General features: G+C 39.8%; 1 protein-coding gene across 1 annotated transcript; it reads left to right on the top strand.

Annotated features, from left to right (window-relative positions):
* The first annotated feature begins 285 nt into the window (after window positions 1–285).
* Window positions 286–15,253, top strand: lss (lanosterol synthase (2,3-oxidosqualene-lanosterol cyclase)). The gene is made up of 22 exons (XM_053328848.1): window positions 286–379; window positions 1,393–1,561; window positions 1,702–1,840; window positions 2,589–2,697; window positions 3,145–3,266; window positions 3,383–3,479; window positions 4,783–4,918; window positions 6,517–6,625; window positions 7,001–7,119; window positions 7,521–7,618; window positions 7,769–7,796; window positions 8,092–8,148; window positions 8,783–8,854; window positions 9,113–9,163; window positions 9,301–9,450; window positions 11,494–11,590; window positions 11,969–12,074; window positions 12,938–13,003; window positions 13,100–13,180; window positions 13,296–13,466; window positions 14,439–14,517; window positions 14,638–15,253. Exons 1-22 carry the CDS (start codon window positions 312–314, stop codon window positions 14,773–14,775), a joined length of 2,262 nt encoding a protein of 753 aa, XP_053184823.1. The 5' UTR covers window positions 286–311; the 3' UTR covers window positions 14,776–15,253.
* Window positions 15,254–16,272: the final 1,019 nt, after the last annotated feature.

The raw sequence follows: 16,272 nt of genomic DNA, 5'->3' as shown, positions 1-16,272 counted from the left end.
AGCTTTAACAGGCTGTCATTTGGTCATAACAATCTATTGGTGAGCACATGTGTACTATTGACTGTAGGAGCGCTCTGATTGGAGGAGCGCGCCACAGACCCGCCCTCTTCACCGCCCACTTGCTCTGTGATTGGTCAGCCGCGTCTCTGCTCATGTCTTTCCATGTAGAATGCGCGTCGGACGGCACCGCTTGGCCTGCTGGGAAATGTAGTCGAAGCTGCGTTGAATCGCTAATTATACGCTCCTTAAAGAACTACAATTCCCATGAGAAGCGAAGAAAGGGGCCGAAACTTAAGAGTGAGTGAAAAGAAATGAATTCATTCGGTTCATTGGAGTATTTACCTCTGTATCTGACAACTGCGGCGATGACGGAGGGGACGTGAGTATTTTATATGTTTATTTAACGAATAATGTCCGAAAATCTACTTTATTACAACAGTACGTTTCTGTAAATGTCAGATAAAGCCTGTGTCTAATGATAGACTGAACAAATAGTCCTGTAAATTAAGTTATTTAACTTTTCATACTGTAATACATTTAGCAAAAAAATAAAAAACTCTAACTACTTTGTCAACCACTGCACGAATGAATTGTAAGATAAAATATAAGATGCATCTTTATTGACACAGCAGTACAGTGGGGGGAAAAGTTGCAGCATAAGGGTAAAAGTGATCAAATAAATAAAATGAAATACTATATACAGTAAACCATCTATATTTAAATAAATGTGCAATCTATAAAAGTGCAATATGCAGAAATTCCTGAGATTATATACATGTGTGCAATGTGGGAGTGGGAGGTACTGGAAGCTGTAGTGTTGTACAGTCTGATGGTTGTTGGTTTGGAATACTTGAGATTGACAGATACCAACATACATATAATACATTTGTAAGCATGTCGGTGTGTTTACACATATCACAACTGATGCCATTAAACTGAGCAGCCTTTTTCCCTGACAGACTCAAATAGGAGCAAATGTATTCCTCACACCTGGATATCTGTTTAGCAGCTCTTAAGTAAAAAAAAAAAAAAAAAAGTCCAATTAGAAAAATAATAACATAGACAAGATAAAAGATACACTAAAACACTAAAAATGACAATTTAAAAGGGGCAGAGAGCAGAAAGTTACCAGTGTACATGAGGTAAGGTTATAATGAAAATGCTTCAATTACTTTATATTGTACACACAGTTTTTGACAGTGTGTCAGACTTTCAATCATGAGCCAAAAAACCAGCAGCAGCATCACCTGCTGAATTATTGGATTCACTGTTGACAAGCTGAGAAAATACTTCCAAGACTTCATAGTGTCCTATATTTACCACAAAGTACCCAATAGTATATAGACTAAATTAGATGAACTATCATATAAAAATACTTGTTGTCTCTTCCAGACACCTGCGGAGGCGAGGAGGGCCGTACAAGACTGAGCCTGTCACAGACCTGAGCCGCTGGAGGCTGACCAATGTGGACGGCAGGCAGACGTGGCGTTATGTGGAAGATGGAGAAACTCCAGACAGAGAACAAACCATGTTAGAAGCCCATTCGCTGGGTCTGGACACGGTGGGCATTGAATCTTCTTTTATTCTTCATAATAGTGAAATTAGTTTTCTGTGCTGCACTCTGGGATAGTTTGAGATGAAACTTTATCAGGACTGTGGTAGGAAAACTTGTTCATCTCTAATCACAAACCTTCCCCACAGACTAAGTTCATGTCTGGCTCGCCGGCCGCCCACACAGCTGTGGATGCTGCTCTGAAAGGTATGAACTTCTACAGAAACCTCCAAGCTGAGGACGGCCACTGGGCAGGAGACTACGGCGGCCCTCTCTTCCTGCTCCCAGGTAAGATAAGACATCTTCATCATGTCCACACCTGGGCTTTGCAATAGCTACATTTTGTCATTTTAAACCAATACCCTCTTCCCCTTTACTATGAGTGTTGGTGAACAGCTGTGCAACAAGATAAACACACTTCCAGAAGCTTTAAGACCGTAGACCAGAGGTGTCAAACTCATTTTCATTCAAGGGCCACATACAGACCAATTAGATCTCATGTGGGCCAGATCATTAAAAAGATGGAGGGAAGGAAGGGAGGAAGGAAGGAAGGGAGGAAGGACAGGTGGAAGGAAGGAAGGAAGGTAGGAAGGACAGAAGGAAGAAAGGGAGGAAGGACAGACAGACGGAAGGAAGGAAGGAAGGAAGGACAGGTGGAAGGATGGAAAAGAACACAGGAAGGAAAGTGGGCTGGATTGCACCCCTCGGTGGGCCGGTTCTGGCCCATGGGCCGCATGTTTGACACCCCTGCAGTAGACTGACTCTGAGGTTCTTCCTCAAATTAGAAATGATACCATAAACAACAGTCAGATTACAGATATTGTTAAAAAAAAAAAAAAGCTATATTATAGAAACTGGAATCACAAAAGTATAGACTACCTCTCATATTTGTTATGTTGTTAATGCCAGGAAGAAAACAGTATCCTCAGTTAAGTCCTCAGAGGAAGTACAGCACTTTAATTAATCTAGTAAATATACACATAAAGTCCACAAGAGTGAAAGCGTGTTTACATCTGTCCATGTTGGTGCTTCCCAGGTCTCCTGATTACGTGTCATGTGGCTAAAATCCCTCTGGGAGCGGCCTGGAAGAAGGAAATGGTGAGATACCTGCGCTCGGTTCAGCTGCCGGATGGAGGCTGGGGACTGTGAGTGAAAAACCTTTAACTTTTGATCATCAGAAATATAAATGTGCTAGTTTTTAATAGGAAGGTCTTAAATTGATTAATACATTTTAATTGGCGAATCCATTCTCTGCTGCTTATTCAGGTCCAGGCATTAATTTGATTAGTCATATCTTTAGGACTTATACTGCTAAGAAGAACTGAAAAAAATTGATATAATAATAAATAATTGCAGGTAATTTTGTCTCTACTGGTTTCCCATCATACCCTCTTTCTTGGGTCAATATGATCAATGAAAAGTATTGAATTACACTCTAAAAAAGTTGTAGAAAGTCTTAAATTCATCATATAAGCATCTACTTTGAATGTAATGCTGCAACATGGATTAACATCTGTAATCGTACAGTAGCAGCCCACCAGGAATATGGATTAAGCAGCATCATGGGTGTGTGTTCTTTATTTCTATTGCAGACATATTGAAGATAAGTCGACCGTGTTTGGCACAGCGCTGAGCTACACCTCGTTAAGGATACTCGGAGTGGAGCCTGATGATCCAGATATGGTTCGAGCCAGAAACAACCTGCACAGCAAAGGTCTGAAACATGTCGAAACGGTTCAGAGTCAGATAATGATGCAGTTGATATTGATATTATATTACTTATATAAGCAGCTGTATATCAAAGCTGTCTGTATGTTTGGTTTTGTGCAGGAGGTGCAGCAGGGATTCCTTCGTGGGGTAAATTCTGGTTGGCCATTTTAAATGTGTACAGCTGGGAAGGGATGAACACACTCCTGCCAGAGATGTGGTACGTCCAAACATCCCATAACGCTCTCTTTAACCCCTTCAGTCATGCTTTAGATTAGTGATTGCTGGATAATACAGAAGCATTGAAACATATTTCTCCTGTGAAGCTCAGTTTCATTATATTTGGTCAGAGTTTTATGGCAAATGAAGAACATCAGGTGACTTATGATGATGGTTTCTGCAGCTTCAGACGTCACACATGCTTCAGAAAAGGCTTCATCCAGATAAACAATTAGTTAGGTGACATTGAATTTAGTGGAATAGGAAGAGAGGATAATAGTGGAGAAATATGACAGTAGAAACTAGAGCTGAACGATTGTAGAAAAAATAAATTATTTATTATTAACTTTGTTTTACCTTTTAAAGACCATTGAGGAGGAATCCTAACTTTCAGTGGCATCGAGAAACAACAGTAACAACAGAAAACAATATTAGATAGATAAATAGAAGAAAAAGCAGACATGAAGCAGTGACGCAGTCATTTAAAAATCAAGGTCTGAATTGCGATATTAGAGGGAATTCATATTTTTACATCATTATTCTCATTTTCATTGAAAAACATTTAAACGTGGCAGTCTGTAGAGTATGATGTGTGGACCTGGACGTCTCTGCAGCACCATAGTATTTAATTTAAAATAGTATTTTGACATTGCATTAGGCCATTATTGTGATTTCAATTAAGTTTTGATGAATAGTCGAGCCCTACTAGAAACACACAAACACATACCAAGTAATAAGGTACTAAAAGCTATATTATTATAAATGACATTCTCCAATCACATTACACTGTGACACATGAAACATCACATGCAGCTGATAGTGGACACCACACCAGTTTTTCATATGAACAAAACTGTCTTTTATACATTTACTCATTATTTTACTGCAGTATATTTCACAATGGTGTGTGTATTTACTGCACACAGTATTATAGCTTCTATTAAAAAAACAACTCTGAGGCTTCTTGGACTTTTATAGCACACAGATGATATTAAAACTATAAATCAGCTGCGTTGTAGTGCTTCAGTTGCTTCTACAAACCACCAGGTGTCACTGTGCTCTTTTTTAGTTTAAATCCCCCCAAAAAAGCTTCATATCTTTTTATTGGCACAAACAAAGAGAAAGGCCTGATCTGCACGTCACTACTCTAAATACACAAGCTTCAAATCTCAGCCGAGGTTAAAAGAAAACACAGTTATGTTGCTCCAGTACACAGACTGAGTCACCGCTGTTGCCTCGGGGAAGAAGGGAAACATTTATTTTCCTCCTGTCCTGTATAAATTCATTTTTGTCGTTTTTTCCAGGCTGTTCCCCACCTGGATGCCGGCCCACCCCTCCACCCTGTGGTGTCACTGTCGCCAGGTTTACCTCCCCATGAGTTACTGCTACGCTGTCCGACTGGCAGCAGAGGAGGACTCGCTGGTCCTCAGCCTCAGACAGGTGCTGAAGCCTCGACATCCCACAAGGGGGCGACATACTGACAGCCAGAAGTTAATGATGAAGCTCTGAAGAGTCCTTAGGAGTGTAGAGTTAGGGTTAGGCTTCTCATTCCTGGATGCATTTAGCTGTTTTCTATGTGTTTACTTTCAAAGATTAACCTTCCTGTCGTCCTCCCCGGTCAAATTGACCCGTCTGTTTTGACTGTTCCTTCTTTCCTCCCTTCCTTCTGTCCTTCTTTCCTTCTCTCCCTCCCTCCTTCCTTCCTTCTTTCCTTTCCTTCCCCCCTTCCTTCTGTCCTTCTTTCCTTTTCTCTGTCCCTCCTTCCTTCCTTCCCTCCTTCTTTCCTTCCCTCCTTCCTTCTTCCTTCCCTCCCTCCTTCCTTCCTTCATTCCTTCCTTCCTTCCCTCCCTCCTTCCTTCCTTCCTTCCTTCCCTCCCTCCTTCCTTCCTTCCCTCCTTCCCTCCCTCCCTCCCTTCTCCCTCCCTCCTTTTGATTTCCAAAATTCTTGCTACTTAACTTACTATTGATTGATTATTAATTAACTGATTGTTTAACTTTATTTATATAGCACTTTAAACACAACTTAATTTATCCAACAAGCTTCACACAGAGGAAATAAACACAGAATAAATACACAGTAAAAAAAAAAGAGGGAAAAATAAATCAGAATAATGATAAAAAAAATTACAAAAGTACATGGTCATATAGAGCACAGAGCACAAATCTATTGAGACACTTTTGGACTTACGCAAAAGCTAAAAGCAAAAATCATTCAATCATTTACTCCTACACAGAAACTGAAAACTAAATACTGTTTATCAAATTTCTCATGTCTTAAAAATGCTTTTTTTCTTGGTTAAAAGAGGTTAATGAACTATTTGAAACAATATATATAACTATTTTTTTCAATTGAAGATTAAATATAATACTGAATAAATCAGAACGATGATAAAAAAATAATAATTACACACTCTGAATGTTGAATGTTGCAGGTTTGGGTAATTTGAGGTTGTAAAAGACAAATGACAACACAACAAACATCACAGACTAATTATATTAATAAAATTGGTGACATATTAAAGGAAAAACCAGCTAAATTGTCTCTGATCCCAGTCTCTGAACTCTACTGGATGCAGAGTCTCTAAAACCTCACATAGATGTTCACAGTTTGGTTTAAATCTGATGTCTGTGAACGCCACACGGCACATCATTCACATCATTCACATCATTATTCATACTTGACAAATGATTGAGTGACCCCTCATGCCCTGTATAAAACCATCTGCATTTCTCATGTTTCTCCACTCGTTTATTTAATATTTATGATTTTTTCCCCCTCATCTTTTTAACTTCTCAACCGTCTGTAAATCAGCGCAGGAGATCCAAGGTGTGGAATTTTCCTTTTCTGTGATTCACCTAAAAACTATGCCGAGGGAGCAGCCAGTGGAGTTTTTATATTATTATGACAGTCTCTGAACTCTGATGAGCACAAAGTAGGGTCGATAAAAATGCCACCAGCAATGAAATATGTTTAAAAAATGTCCATAACCTCTTATAAAATATGACTATGTGTTCTTTCTTCTCCTTTTTTTTTTTAGGAGCTTTATGTCCAAGACTACGCCACCATCGACTGGCCGGCTCAGAGGAACAATGTAGCAGCTTGTGACATATACACACCTCACAGCACCCTGCTCACCGTCGCCTATAGTAAGCATGCCCGGAATATTACACACCATAATGATAAACTCCTCCGCCTACACTAAACATGTAGCTGCAGGTGGGGGAGAGATGGCGTAACGTGGTGTCGAAATTTATTTTCCACAGGTGAAAGTTTGACCTTACAGGTGATGACACATTGCAGATTAGTAATGCTTTCCGCAACTGTAGAGGAGACACAGTCAGCTGAGTTGCACAAAAAATCTCAAACGTTTATCCGTAACCATGGCAACAGTGCCGGTTTGTTGCAATGATAAAGAAGAAGTTTTTTTTCTTTACTGGGATTTCCCAAAAAACCTCGTTTCTGTGAATCACTGCGATGTCAGCTGACCTCGTGACCGCTCTGTTCTCTCCCCCCCCCCCCAGTGGTGCTGAACGTGTATGAAGCCCACCACAGCAGCACGCTGAGAGGGATGGCCGTCAAAGAGCTGTACGATCACATCCAAGCCGACGACCGCTTCACTAAATGTATCAGCATCGGACCGGTAATGTGACACAGTGCCAAAAAAAACACAGCACACATAGTTTAGACATACTTTCTCATTCAAGGTAAAGGTGTGTCCAAACCTTTGACTGACACTGTATATCCAAAAGCAAATAATGCATATGGAATACAGTTAAGACAATTATCTATAATAATACAATAAAAAAGTAAAACATGCAGAATTTTTGGAGATTAACCCTTTCATGCATGAATTATGATAACCTCAGTCAGGACTTGTTTCCTAATTTGTTTATTTAAACCTTTTTTCATCAAATTACATGACATCAACTTTTGTGTGAATACACACAAAAGTGAAAAAAAGAAAAGACTTAATGTGTTACAAGTGTGTCAAATATAAAATACAGTAGCTTGCTGTTATGAAACTCTGGCCTTTATCTACAGATCTCCAAGACGATCAACATGCTGGTTCGTTGGTACGTGGACGGCCCGTCCTCTCCGGTCTTTCAGGAGCACGTTTCCAGGATCCCAGACTACCTCTGGTGAGTCAGCCTGGAGTCTAACAATGTTTAACCAACACAAAACTAACTTCTGTCCCATCAGTGATGATCAGAATTTGGTATTAAAGAAAATCTCTTGTGATGTCTGATATGTGACGCTGACAGACTAACAGTACGTTCTGTCTGTTCCAGGTTGGGATTGGATGGCTTGAAAATGCAGGTGAGCAATTGTTCTCTGTTCTGTTTCTTTACAAAGGAAGTTCATGAACCGTGAAGTTTAACGTTGAGGAGCTCAAAATAGAAACAAGGAGTTCAGCCAGTTCACATGCAGACAAGCATCAGAAAATATAGATTGGCTTTGAAAGATGCTAAATAAATTCACTCATTTTCTTTTAGTCTACTAACTCTATCTCTATGCTTTGTATTTTGTTTTGCAAACTAGATGAATTTAACTTAAACTGAGTTGTTTATGTATTGAAGACACTTGACCACTTTCTCCTTTTCCTTGTGCACAGGGAACCAACGGATCTCAACTCTGGGATACTTGCTTTGCTGTGCAGGCTTTCCTCGAGGTAACCCAAACCTGGACACTCAAAAATAAGAGTTTTAATGCAAGCAATCCAACGTTATGTATATAAAACACACAAGAAAAGGAATGTGATTGTCTCAGGAATCTAAGACAAGAAGGAAATGTTTTATCAAATGATGAAATGTAGATTTTGTAAATCCCTCCCTCCTTATTCCTTCCCTTCGTTCCTTTCTTCCTTCCTTCTTTCCTTCCTTCCTTCCTTCCTTCCTTCCTTCCTTCCTTCCTCCCTCCCTCCTAACTCCATTCCTTCGTTCCTTCCTTCCTTCCTTCCTTCCTTCCTTCCTTCCTTCCTCCCTCCCTCCTAACTCCATTCCTTCATTCCTTTCTTCCTTCCTTCATTCCTTCCTTCCTTCCTTCCTTCCTTCCTCCCTTCCTCCCTCCCTCCCTCCCTCCTTACTCCTTTCCTTCCTTCCTTTCTTCCTCCCTTCCTCCCTCCCTCCTTACTCCTTTCCTTCCTTCCTCCATTCCTCATCCCTTTCTTCCTGTCCTTCCTTTACCTGAGGACAACAGGAGGGTTAAGAGAAGTTGTTTCAGTACTGTGGTTAGCAGTGGATCCTGATTGAAATGTATCATGTAGCTGTTTCATGTATATATCGTTTATTGGGGTCTTCTTTCAGGCGGGTGCCCAGGATAACCCCAGACTCGCTGAGTGCCTCCGAGACGCCCATCAGTTTCTCGCCCACACGCAGGTACGACCCACCGATCCTCCAAAACCTCATCCTCCACTATACTGACATTCACTCATGTTAATTATGCAACAAATGTTTTTATTCAAACTTTGACTTTGAAAATTGAATTCTGCTGCTATTACTTTTTTGATAGTGCTTTTTTATGTGTCACTTTTTTCTCTATCAAAGACTTTAAAGTGTGCTAAAGGTAAAAAGAGTGTAATATGATCCTCGACACAAGTGATTACTTTTGCCTGACAAGTTTTCCACTCCCTTTAGATTCCTGATAATCCTCCTGAATACCAAAAATACTACAGACAAATGAACAAGGTAACACTATATGACACAAGAACACCTTTCACATCATCGTTAGATAAGATTATAACTCCCTAAAAAATGCCCTCCCTGTTTATATGTGTGTGTTCGTACATGTTTGCACTGTTTACCCCTGTGTTGATTTTTGTCAGGGAGGTTTCCCCTTCAGTACCCGCGACTGTGGCTGGATCGTGGCCGACTGCACGGCCGAGGGCCTGAAGTCAGTGATGCTTCTGCAGGAGCTCTGTTCCTCCATCAACCAGCCGATCCGCTCAGATCGCCTCTACGATGCCGTCAACGTGGTCAGTTCACTAAAAGTTTCAAACTGCCATGTTTTGTTTTTTTAGGGCTGTCGATTAAACGATTAATTTTTTTAATCGAGATTAATCGCAGAATTTCCATAGTTAATCACGATTAATCGTGTTTTAAATTGCATGTTTAAAATCCTGTTATTTTACATTTGAAGGCAGTTTTAAGCCCATAATGTAAAGCATTTCTTACCAGAGTGTCTTAACTGGGAATCAATCACGGCTCTGCTGCGACTCCCACACTCCAAAATGGTACTTTGGTGGAGCTGAGGCTCACTTGGCTGCACCTGGGTGTTTAGCGTGGAGGTGCTAACTCAAACTCCACGTACTCCGGTGGTGGTTAAACTCCGTTTGACACAGGTTGCATTTTACTTTTGACTTGTCAACTGAACCGTCTGGAAGTGTTTTAAAGTTAAACAAGCCGTTCAAAAGTCCAGTAGCTCTCTTACTTTCCATCAGCGCGGTAGGTTTACTGCAGGAGGCCACTTCAAAGCATAGCGCTACAGCTAGAGGAGCCGTCTACGGGTGAGTAGAAGGGACAAAAGGCTTGCAACATTAAAATGCGATTTTAAAAAATTAACGCGTTATGGATTGCATTAATCTAATCGTGATTAACGCTTTAACTGAAAGCTGACAGCCCTTGTTTTTTTCCATCGGTTGTGTAAGCTCAGAAATACATCATCTGTTTAATCTTTTGTTCATTGTCAGCTGTCCTTGAGAAAGAGCTCTTTGTGTTCAGTCGGCCTTGAAAATAGGAATTACACCTACGTACTGTGACTTAATAAGGTATTGTAGATGAGCTTTATACAAGCATATGACAAACAGAGGCAGTATCAGCTCAAGATTCATGAACTTTGTACAATTTTGGAGAGATTATGTGATTAAGTAAGTCCAGGAGAGGTAAGAAAAGAAGAAATTAGATTAATATTAACCTTTGTGTCGTCCTCCCGGGTCAAATTGACCCCATCTGTTTTGACTGTTACTTCTTTCCTCCTTTCCTTCTCTCTTTCTTTCCTCCCTTCCTTCTTTCCTTCCCCATTCCCTTTCCTTTTTACCTTTCTCCCTCCCTCACTCCTACCTTCCTTCTTTCCCTCCTTCCTTGCTCCCTCTTTTCCTTCCTTCCTTCCCTCCTTCCTTCCTCCCTCTTTTCCTTCCTTCCTCTCTCCATTCCTTACTTCTTCCTTCCTTATTTCTTCCTTCCTTCCTTCCATTCCTTCCTTCTTTCCTCCCTCTTTTCCTTCCTTCCCTCCTTCCTTCCTTCCTCCCTCCATTCCTTCCTTGACTCAAGGACAACAGGAGGGTTAAAAAGTCTTTCAAATGTCTTAAATTTAGTTTTTGATATTCAAGATTGAAAAATGTAGAAGTTAAGGCGTTAAATTTGATTTGAGTGTAATTATATTTGTTCAGTTTATATTATTTATCATTATCATCATTATTTTGTGATTGTTGCACTACTTAAATTGATAAAGTAAAAAAATAATTAGCAGATTGAACTATAAACTAATCATTAGTTGCAGTCCTATTTAAATTACTTTTTAAAAAATGAGCTCCATTTCAACTCACTATAACAGTAAAATCCTACTTTTGCATTAATATATGTCTTATAATGGTCCAGTTTCTCAGACAGAGATTAAGACTAGTCCTAGACTAAAGATGAGATTCCAGTCTTGGACTAGAGTTAATCCCTGTCCAGGAAATCGGCCCAATATTTTATAACTCAGAATTGGCATTATTTTTCCTTACAGAGATTTTAAAAAGGTCTTAACAGTCATTATATTTGTACTTAAACACCCTGATCCATATACAATAAACATGATCAGTTGCTTGACACCTTCATAAAATCAGGTTTTACATATTTGAGCCACTCTCTGACGAAACTTGCAGGTTTATTAACAACTTGCTGAAAGATTTTTCACCGTTGCAAGAGCTGTCAGACTGCAATCCTCACTTAAGCCTGAGTCCTGCTCCTGAAAAATAGCTGCTTGTAGTGTTTTAGTGGTACAACTCTTTCAACACATGTCCGTCTTCTCCCTGCAGCTGCTGAGCATGAAAAACTCAGACGGAGGATTTGCCACATATGAAACGAAGAGAGGAGGGAAACTGTTGGAGCTGCTCAACCCCTCTGAGGTGTTTGGTGAGTCTGATGCCTGATTGTTGTTAATTATTATTATTAATTAACCAAAGGTGTGACATAAAAAGCCCCTGCAAGGATTTTTTGATGTTCACATTTAATAAGAGCATCACATATTCATCATGTCTGGTTTTAAATCACAGTCCTGAGTCCTTTGCGTAGGAGCTCAGCACTGCCAGTGTTACTCAACCTGAAAATATGTTTTCCATTTTCCATTGAACTCTGGATTATGTTGAAATATTTTGCCCTTTTCAGTATAAAAGGGCAAAGAGTTCAATATTGGTGTATTTCCCTTTTAAAAAGAGGATGTAGTGTGTGTTGTGAAATGTAATGTTTATTAATATCACTGTGTTTCTCTCTTTCCCACAAAAACACAATCAGGTGATATTATGATAGATTATACTTATGTGGAGTGTACATCAGCTGTTATGCAAGCTCTGAGGCATTTCCAAAAGGCCCATCCTGAACACCGTGCTGAGGAGATAAGGTACGCTATATAACACACACACACACACACACACACACACACACAGTAGTATTCACTTCAGAGGAAACTGTAACCTTCACTTAACCAAGTCTTCACCCCTTAAATTAATGATTCACGTCATGGAGGGTTGATTTTGTCTGCTCCAAAAAAAAAGGAAGCAGGTCCCCACAATGTTACCGTGGGAACAGATTTATGTCCCCACACAACATGAGTAATACCTCATACACACACACACACACACACACACACACACACACACACATATATGCAGTACTGTGCAAAAGTTTTAGGTGTTAAAAGTAAAATGAGGATAAAACAGCAGAAACGTAAATTAAATCAATATTTGTTGTGAGCAGATTTGCCTTTAAAACAGCAGCAGTTCTCCTCGGTACTCCTGCTCATAGTGTTTCAGGTACTCGGCAGGTCTGTTGTTGCCACAGTGCTTCGTCTTCTGTGGCTCAGCTGCTTCTGTCTCTTCATGTTAATCCCAGACTGACTCCATGATGTTGAGATCAGGCCTCTGAGGAGATCAAACCATCTGCTGCAGGACTCCTTGTTCTTCTCATGCTGCACAATGAATTTGCGACCAATACAAACTACCTAAAGTGCCTTCAACTTTTGCACATGATGGATGGCTCAGACACATTAGACTCATTTGAATTAATTAAAAAAAACTTCAAACACTAAATTCAGATTGAAGTAGCTGGTTCAAATATTCTTTAGGACACATTTCTGGATTTATGAAAAATATCTTGTTTTTGTTTAATGAGTCTTGTCTGAAATGGTTTAAACACACATGATTGCAGAGGATGCCATACACAACCTCTGGTATCAAATGTTATGTTTGTTCATTTCCTCTTCAGCTCCACTCTTAGAGAAGGACTGGAGTACTGCAGGAAGGTGCAGAGGCCTGATGGATCCTGGGAAGGGTGAGACTCTGCTTTCTGTTTTTTCAGCTTGATATCAAATCCAAATAACAGATCACGCCCTTTAAAAAATAATCATAATGTTTGGCTCATTCTCAGGTCCTGGGGAGTGTGCTTCACATATGGAGCGTGGTTCGGCCTTGAAGCTTTTGCTTGTATGGGTCACGTCTACAAAGATGAGTAAGGACCCTTTATTTAACCCATAAGATCATAACCTTAACTTGCAAAGCCACACATCAGCTCCATCAACTCCTCTCTTACTTTATAAACTGCACTGCTTCTCCTCTGTTACCAGGGATGTGTGTGTGGAGGTGCAGAAAGCCTGTCAGTTCCTGCTGGATTGGCAGATGCCAGACGGAGGCTGGGGGGAGGACTTTGAGTCGTGTGAGCAGCGTTGTTACATCCAGAGCAGCGAGGCTCAGATCCACAATACCTGCTGGGCTTTGTTAGGCCTCATGGCTGTCAGGTAGAGTAGTCCTCAGCGTCAATCATTTGGATGTGCTGGTTATTTATATATATATGTTCATTATATTTTTATTTAATTCATTTATTTGGTATTGTCTTTGATAACATGCATGCTGTGCTTTTACGAGGATGAATCATGCACATTTCCAAGATTAGATTATATTTTGGAACATCTTGGTTTGATTTAAGGTCCAGAAAACTCTTATACAAGAGCTTATAGCAGCCTCTCAGACAAGGACAGATTTAGCTCCACAAAAGCAAACCATAGTTGTCAGATATTGCTTCTTTTTCTCGTCCTTGAAATGTTAACTAAAATACATCTGGCTATCATCACTTTCGGTGCATCTGGTGTAACTGCATTATTTACATTCTGATTAGCAACTTGATAAAGCAAATTGAAAGCAGTTTTTTTCTTTAGTTACATAAAGCACAGACTGTTCACTGTCCCTTACGTACTGATTGACACACATATGTTCATAGAGTTTAGTTTGAGCCTGTATCTTATCTGAAATATGCGAGCTATGAAGGCTACAGAACAGACAGCTGTTAATGAGCATGTGTGAACAGTCTTGATATCAGTTTGAGTAGGATATAACTTTGCAAACTGAGTGTTCAGAGCAGGCTGGATTTTGACTTTCAGGGAGCATTTTAACACACATTCACCTCAAGTTTTACAGCTTTGAACATTTACAAAATAAACATCCAACATTACAGCAGTATATAAATGACAGAAAATCACAAAATTCATCATTTATCCCCTTTAAGATGTGTCTGCACAGTTTATTCACCTCACTACAAAAAGGAATATCTGGCTGTTGATAGTAAAGTTGAATCTAATCAAAATTAATTTATTCAAATTCAGTCAAATCTCTAAACTCTCTCTCTCTCTCTCTCTCTCTCTCTCTCTCTCTCTCTCTCTCGCTCTCGCTCTCGCTCTCGCTCTCTCTCTCTCTCTTTCTCTCTCTCCAAACAGACATCCTGACCAGCGGGCCATTGAGAGAGGGGTCCAGCTGCTGATTGACAAGCAGCTGCCCAACGGAGACTGGCCACAGGTGAGCTTTCTGCCTTGCATATCATATATCCTTTAGTATTAATTATACTCAGCTGACCTCACCAGTAATACAGCTAATGTGAAGTTAATCTAATGACAATATTTGCTTCCCTCTCATCAGGAGAATATTTCAGGTGTGTTCAACAAGAGCTGCGCTATCAGCTACACCTCCTACAGAAACGTCTTCCCCATCTGGACCCTCGGCCGCTTCTCAACACTTTACCCCTTCAGTCCCCTAACTGGGAAGGTCAAGCTGTGAAGACCTTTAAAACACTACATATAAATGTCTTACAACAGTCAAAAAAGCTCAGACACTCAATGGAAAGTGTATATTTTGTTGTGGACATCTTTTCTGACACTACAGGAGCCGTCTCAGTGGAGTAACGAGTGTTAATGACGTGAAGCCAGCCCACAAATGATGCATAATTTCTACATGTGGCCTTCTTTTAAGTGTAAATTTACACCGTGGACATATGGTGTGATGTGCCAGATGTGATTTCAGAGATAAATCAATCATAAAAAGAAACATTTCATTCTCTGAATTTCTCTCTATGTTGACATTCCAGCGTGGCTCGTCGTCATCGCCTGGCGATAAGATCTGCTGCTATCCAAGACACGTAGTTAATGTGGTTAAAAAAATGTGTTTACTGTATGTTCACATTGCCTTACAGCCCTGTCTCCTTCCTTTTAATTATATATTATGTGAATTTAGAATAAACAATTTTTCTATGGTATAATTTAAAATGAATGTGTGTCTTTAGTTGATGTTGCTTCACATTGTTTAGTGCTGAGCTGAATATCAAACGCAGAGCATGCAGGAAATGAAAACTAATTATTTCATTTGGAGAAAGACCAAACATGACGCTGGTCAATCTGACCTGATAAGGCCAAATGTTAGTTTCTGCAACAGATGATAATTTTTATCAGCAACAAATCTCTTTCTCTATGCAATGTCAGTTAATAGTGAAAATGACCTGTCTTCTATCTGAATTGATAAGGCCAAATGTTAGTTTCTAAAATAATTAGAGCTGCAGCTGCCAATTATTTCCAGTACTGACTAATCTGCCCGTTTTCTCTATAAAATGTCAGAAAATAGTGAAAAACGACTGCTACCTGTATAGTGTCATTGTGTTGATGATGATGTCTGCAGATGTGTTGATATTCAGTTACTCATGTGAGAAGCAGATTGGAAACAGACAGCCAGATTCAGCCCAAAAAGTAAAAGATAAATTGGCCTACCTGCACTATAGAAATTCCCTTATTAGCACATTATATATTATTTGTTGTGGTTGTTTTATGGAGTTTATGTGTCAGACTCTCTCTTATCTAGCAGAAGTGACTGTCTGACATTTTGAGAGCTGGTTTTGAGTTGGTTTGAGTTTGCTGTCGGGAAAGAAACAAAGCAAATGCTTTTTTCACACCTTCTAGTTTGATCCAGGGATTAAAAAATGCAACGTGCAAAATCCACTTCTGTAACCTCTGTACTTTCTCACCTCTGCTCCAGCAAAGAGATTCATACACCTTCTGTAGACTGCCAGAATAATTACATCAGCCTGGAGTCAGAAATCCCACAAATCCCATCACACACAGTTAGATTATTTATGAAGCTGGTCCGTCTGACACCCATAACACTTTGATTTATTGTATGGAAAGTCAGTTGTAACCAAAGCCTCAGTTTTTTTGCCCTTTGACCAATAATTACATCACTGACACACCTGAATTTCTGAAGGGTGTATAGGTGTGGTTGTGTGGAAAC

This window comes from Scomber japonicus, chromosome 11, assembly GCF_027409825.1.
Source record: "Scomber japonicus isolate fScoJap1 chromosome 11, fScoJap1.pri, whole genome shotgun sequence".
NCBI lineage: Eukaryota > Metazoa > Chordata > Actinopteri > Scombriformes > Scombridae > Scomber > Scomber japonicus.
This window is presented reverse-complemented; position numbering and strand designations above follow the sequence as displayed.